At 44.6% G+C, this 6,445-nt stretch overlaps 1 protein-coding gene across 1 annotated transcript in view; it reads left to right on the top strand.

Annotated features, from left to right (window-relative positions):
- Window positions 1–218: 218 nt before the first annotated feature.
- The window catches only part of slc17a8 (solute carrier family 17 member 8), a 67,317-nt gene continuing 61,090 nt past the window's right edge, over window positions 219–6,445 (top strand). Inside the window, exon 1 of the mRNA XM_048549227.2 lies at window positions 219–781. Within this exon, the coding sequence (XP_048405184.1) occupies window positions 681–781 (101 nt within the window). The 5' untranslated portion in view covers window positions 219–680. The remainder of the gene's footprint in view (window positions 782–6,445) is intronic.

Here is a 6,445-nt window from a genome sequence, read left to right as displayed (position 1 = left end):
ACAATGCTCTAAGTTCTGAAAGATTCTATCTAAAAAACATTTTAACACAGAGTTTCCACCCTCACTATCAGTTACAATCACAATAAGGCAAGGCTTACAGCATAGACAACAGGCTGCGTCGTTCAGACTGACTGCAAAGCTGTCAATTTTTAATAAACTCACCCCTTCATTCTCTCTCTCTCTCTCTCTTTCTCTCTCTCGCTACACTGCCTCTTGTCTTGTGACAAGGGCTTGTGAGCCATTTGAACAGGTAACTGGAGCTCCTGTTGGTCAGAGCTCAGCAGAAATTGGATTGTGTGGTGTACTGATGTCACCGATAGTTTGATCGTTTTTGGAGAGTGGGGACTGCACGTCTAGTGACCCTTGCTGTGTGTGAGGACAGCAACACAATCTCCCAGGAGCATCAGGGACTGACCGATGGATGATCAAACCCACATCTGCTCTCCTCTCTAGATTAGTTTGGTCTCCAGAAAACCCTGGGATTCTTATGCTAAGAGAAACAGAGAGAGAGAGAGGGAGAAAAGAACAAATTGTCTCTATAAAGACAAGAAATCTTTGCCTCCTTTAAGATTAACCATGAGCCAAATGTGGACAGTAATGTCCCTGGTCTGATAGATACTGACAGAATCCAACAAGTTGAAGACAAACGGGGAATCGTACCCCACCTCAGCCGGAAAAAGATGCCTTCCAATGGGTTTGCTACTCTGAAGGAGACTTTCTTCCAACCTGTCAAAGAGGAAACTAAACACACCGTGGGAGATACGCTGGGGCATATTCAAAGGTATTTTATTTTGCATTCAATTCTCAGTACTGGAAATGCGGGTGCGGGTGTGGGGTAGAGGGTTTGCTAGAGGTTCTGTCACGTAAAGTTAGCAATCCCCCCCCCCACCAGGGTCTGAGCTGAGCAGGGAGTTCGGTACACCTCGTTGGATGAAGCCAGTGTGATCTTGCCCACTGATAGGGGCGATGGCTGAAGTTTGAGTCGGGGGAAGAAAACCAGGTGGGCCACAATTTGAAGGGGAAAGTAAACTCAACCGCATTTACCAAACTCTTGTACAGAGACAACTGCACTGACAGGTTTTAACAGGCTCGTTTTACCTGTGAGCTTTTCTTTAAAAACACAGTACAGCACCCTGTAATAGAAAAAAAAGCACGTTCTCATTAATATTATACCTTCATATGATTTTTATTTTTTAAAGCAATTTAGACTCTGAATTTATTTATTTTAAAGAAGTGTGAATTAACTTGCTTTAGTTTTACAAAATTAAATAGATAGGTTTTCTAAGGAAATGAAATGAGCTTAGGGCAATATCTTCAATCACATAAATCAATAAATCTCATCCCCTCAGCATTATGGAACTGATAAGTTTGATAAAATTCCTTGAGTTAGCATATTGAGGTGCCCTTCCATTCCCAAATTGCAAACTAAGACAATATTCAACGTTGTTCATCCATCACTAATAGACTGTTAGTCCAACACCTTCTTATTAACACAAATACTGGTCTGTAATGTTACAAAAGAGGACACTTTATTAAGATGCTGCAAGAAAGGGTTACCATCTGGGATAATGCTCTTTAATGGATTCCTTTCAGAGAGAGGCTTCAATGGAGAGAATTGTTCAGAATTTATTTCATTCCAAAATATTATTGAGCTGGAAAGACATGGAGAGACTCTACAGCAAACAGCTTCATTGAGAAAGTACGCATTAGAAAAACCTGCTGAATTAGATGCTGTTTATCTCTATCAATGACTGTAAATCATTGACTGCAGCCTGATACTGAGGGATATACAAATGCAGCCCCAGTACAGTTTACTACGAAGCAACATCGCACGCTTTTAAATAGTAATGGAACCTTAACTTGCAATGATTTACCAGGGTGTTCGTACCTGAAATGCTGTTAAAGTGCAGCTTTTTAGTCCACTATCATGAGTTTATTAATTTGAGAATCCACTGCAATTAATATTGGTTTCACAGATTATTTATCTTCCTGCTTGAATTGACCTGTGTAGCAATGCAAGGCAATTCTTCACAAAAGGATGGTTTATGAATTAATGATAAATGAATTCATAAAATTGACACGATTACTTATTCTGAAAACATACTGTGATATTGAAATATCTTTGACTGATGTAATTGCTGCTTCATTGTTTCGGTTATCCTTGATTCTGTACTCCCCAACTTCCTAGATTGCACCAAGTCACATTCAACCATCACCTTCCCACAAACCTGGATATTTAGAAAAATTCTCAAACAGGAGCAGAAATTGCTGGAAAAACTCAGAATAAGGGTCACTGGGCAGGAAGCATTAACCCTGTTCCTCTCTCGACAGATGCTGCCAGATTTGCTGCGTTTCTCCAGCAAGCTCTGTTCTTGTTTCAGATTTCTAGCATCCACAGATCTTTTGCCGTATTTAAAAATTCTCATCTTTGTGAGATTCTCCTCAGGGCCATTCTGGTGCCTGTGGTCTCCTCCTGTCCTACAACCCGCTGAAATACTGGTACTCCTCCACAAACCTGACCTCCCGATCATCCCTGATTTTAACCACTGTTAGTGGCTGTCTCAAACCCAACTTCTGGATCGCCCTCCCTCAGCCTTTCAGCACCTCACCCTCCTGTTTCGTTCAGGAACCTCCTAAAAACCTATTACTTTGATGGACTTTTGCTCACACATTCCCCCAACAGGGGCATGGCATCAAACTGCGTCTGATAAAACTAACCTTGAAACATCCTGGGATATTTCTACTGTGCTAAAGGTGCTACACAAATGAAATTGGTTTTGTTTTGTTAATAGCGTAATGGTGCGAAGTTTTATGTCCAGTGACTGGGATCGCGTGGTGCTAAATCTGGAGCAATTTCTCAATGCAATCCCCTTAAACCTGGGAATGTGATACTTTCTTGAAGCTTCTGCTATTCATAATTCATGGCTGGGTTAAGAGTCAGCAACAACTGAGGACAGGGGCCTCTGCTTTCTCGTTGAAAAGTCACACTTCAACAACTTGAGCTCCTGACCCAGCATTAATTCCCAATGATTCCACTGAGGGAGTTCTGCACAGTTCGAGGTGTTTTTTCTCTCTCTCAGAGCCGACGTTAAACTCAGGCCCCTGTCAGGTATTTGTAAAGGATCCCATGACATTATTGTCTTGGTCGGCACGGTGGCTCGATGGTTAGCACTGCAGCCTCACAGTGCCATGGACCCGGGTTCGATTCCAGCCTCGGGCGACTGTCTGTGTGGAGTTTGCACATTCTCCCCGTGTCTGCGTGGGTTTCCTCCGGTGCTCCGGTTTCCTCCCACAATCCAAAGATGTGCAGGCTCGGTGGATTGGTCATGCTAAATTGCCCCATAGTGTTCAGGGGTGTGTGGGTTATAGGGGGATGGGTCTGGGTGGGATGCTTCAAGGGGCAGTGTGGACTTGTTGGGCCGAAGGGCCTGTTTCCACACTGTAGGGAATCTAATCTAATACTTACCTCTCAATTAACAGCACCTGTGAGACAAGGTGTCTGGTCATTATCATGCTGCTGTTGTGTGGGAGCTTGCTGTGCACAATATGGCTGCCATGCATCCCACACCATTGCAGTGATTACACAACAAAAACACTTCATTGGCTGCAAAGTGCTTTGGAAATATCCCAAGGTGCTAGTAAAATGCAATCTCCTTTATTGACTGCAGCTCACTCTTTGGAAACTTCAAAAAGATATTGACAGTAAGTACAATGGTGAAGTGTAACCAACCACAGAGAGAGAGCCATCGTTAGTTTGTGCAACTGAAACTGGTGTGCCTTAAGGAGCGGGGCACGCGAGCCTTTCACTGCCAGGCTCTTTCCGCACTGCAGTTAGGAAGCCCCCTTTCACCTGGAGTTAGGTTGCTCTGACCCACCTCAACATTGTTTACAGAGCCAGGGCACAGAAACAGTAAAATGGTATTGATAATGTGCAAAAATGTGGAAATATCCATTTTGCAGGAAGAATAAAAAGAAGCATATTATCTAAATAGTGAGAGATTGTGAAGCTCTGAGATAGAACATAGAACATAGAACAGTACAGCACAGAACAGGCCCTTCAGCCCACAATGTTGTGCCGACCATTGATCCTCATGGATGCACCCTCAAATTTCTGTGACCATATGCATGTCCAGCAGTCTCTTAAATGACCCCAATGACCTTGCTTCCACAACTGCTGCTGGCAACGCATTCCATGCTCTCACAACTCTCTGCGTAAAGAACCTGCCTCTGACATCCCCTCTATACTTTCCACCAACCAGCTTAAAACTATGACCCCTCGTGCTAGCCATTTCTGCCCTGGGAAATAGTCTCTGGCTATCAACTCTATCTATGCCTCTCATTATCTTGTATACCTCAATTAGGTCCCCTCTCCTCCTCCTTTTCTCCAATGAAAAGAGACCGAGCTCAGTCAACCTCTCTTCATAAGATAAGCCCTCCAGTCCAGGCAGCATCCTGGTAAACCTCCTCTGAACCCTCTCCAAAGCATCCACATCTTTCCTATAATAGGGCGCCCAGAACTGGACGCAGTATTCCAAGTGCGGTCTAACCAAAGTTTTATAGAGCTGCAACAAGATCTCACGACTCTTAAACTCAATCCCCCTGTTAATGAAAGCCAAAACACCATATGCTTTCTTAACAACCCTGTCCACTTGGGTGGCCATTTTAAGGGATCTATGTATCTGCACACCAAGATCCCTCTGTTCCTCCACGCTGCCAAGAATCCTATCCTTAATCCTGTACTCAGCTTTCAAATTCGACCTTCCAAAATGCATCACCTCGCATTTATCCAGGTTGAACTCCATCTGCCACCTCTCAGCCCATCTCTGCATCCTGTCAATGTCCCGCTGCAGCCTACAACAGCCCTCTACACTGTCAACGACACCTCCGACCTTTGTGTCGTCTGCAAACTTGCTGACCCATCCTTCAATTCCCTCGTCCAAGTCATTAATAAAAATTACAAACAGTAGAGGCCCAAGGACAGAGCCCTGTGGAACCCCACTCACCACTGACTTCCAGGCAGAATATTTTCCTTCTACTACCACTCGCTGTCTTCTGTTGGCCAGCCAATTCTGATGCAGAGGGATCTGAGCGTACAAGTGTATGAATAACAATAGGTTAGCTTGCAGGCCGAGGAAGTAATTAGGCAAGCTAATAGAACCCGATTGCTCGGTGCAAAGAGAATAAGATAGAAAGCAGCAAGATCTACAGTTCTACAGGGCACTAGTGAGACCACATATGGAGTACCGCACACAGTATTAATCACCGTAGTTAAGGAACATAGAACATAGAACAGTACAGCACAGTACAGACCCTTCGGCCCACAATGTTGTGTTAAACTTTTACCCTAAACCTAAGGAATGATGTAAATGTGTTGAAGACAGCTCAGAGATGGTTACGTGATGGATTCCCGGAACGTGCAGGCTGCCTTATGAGGAGACGTTAGACAGACTAGGCTGGTATTTGCTGGAGTTGACAAGAGCAAGGGATGACTTGATTGAAACATAACACCCTGAGCGATGAAGGGTCTAGGCCCGAAACGTCAGCTTTTGTGCTCCTGAGATGCTGCTTGGCCTGCTGTGTTCATCCAGCTCCACACTTTGTTATCTCAGATTATCCAGCATCTGCAGTTCCCATTATCTCAGATTAACCCTGAGCGATCGTGTCCAGAGATCCCTCTAAGTTGTTTGGTGCATGTGCATGCAGCGCTCCGATGTTCCACACGCGGTGATCAGCATTGGCATGCCAGTCATGGAGAAACCATCAATTCCGGAAGCCGCTGCTACATACGGGATTTAGAGGCCCATGCAGCCTGTGAGAATTTGAGAGAGAACACTGGTCTGTCCGGGGTGGATGTGGAGATGTTTCCTCTTGTGGGAGAAGTTGAAACTAGGGGTCACTGTTTAAAAATAAAAGGTTACTCATTTCAAACAGAGATAATGAGAACTTTTTTCCTCATAGACAATCAGAGTCCTTGTATCTCTCTTCCTGAAAAAGCAGTGGTGGCAGAGTCCTTGAGTATTTTTAAGCCAGAGTTCAATAAATTCTTAATAAGCAAGGGCAGTAAAAGGTATTGGAGACTGGTGAGAATGCATTTCAGGCTGGGAATACTGCGGCGAGCAACTCACCTCCTGACTCCTCAAAGCCTGTCCACCATCTACAAGGCACAAGTCAGGAGTGTGATGGAATACTCCCCACTTGCCTGGATGGGTCCAGCCCCAACAACATTCATGAAGCTCGACACCATCCAGGACAAAGCAGCCGCTTGATTGGCACCACATCCTCAAACATCCCACTCCCTCCACCACTGATGCCCAGAGGCAGGCAGTGTGTACGATCTGTTTTGTAGGGAAACTTCGCTGAGATTCAGTAAATCCTCGCAAACATGAGCGAGAGGAATAAGTGGATCAGTTATTTCTGACAGAGGTGTAAATATTGCCCAGCACTG

Source organism: Stegostoma tigrinum, chromosome 18 (genome assembly GCF_030684315.1).
Source record: "Stegostoma tigrinum isolate sSteTig4 chromosome 18, sSteTig4.hap1, whole genome shotgun sequence".
Classification (NCBI taxonomy): domain Eukaryota; kingdom Metazoa; phylum Chordata; class Chondrichthyes; order Orectolobiformes; family Stegostomatidae; genus Stegostoma; species Stegostoma tigrinum.
The sequence above is the reverse complement of the archived record's forward strand: the minus strand, read 5'-3'. Positions and strand labels throughout refer to the sequence as shown.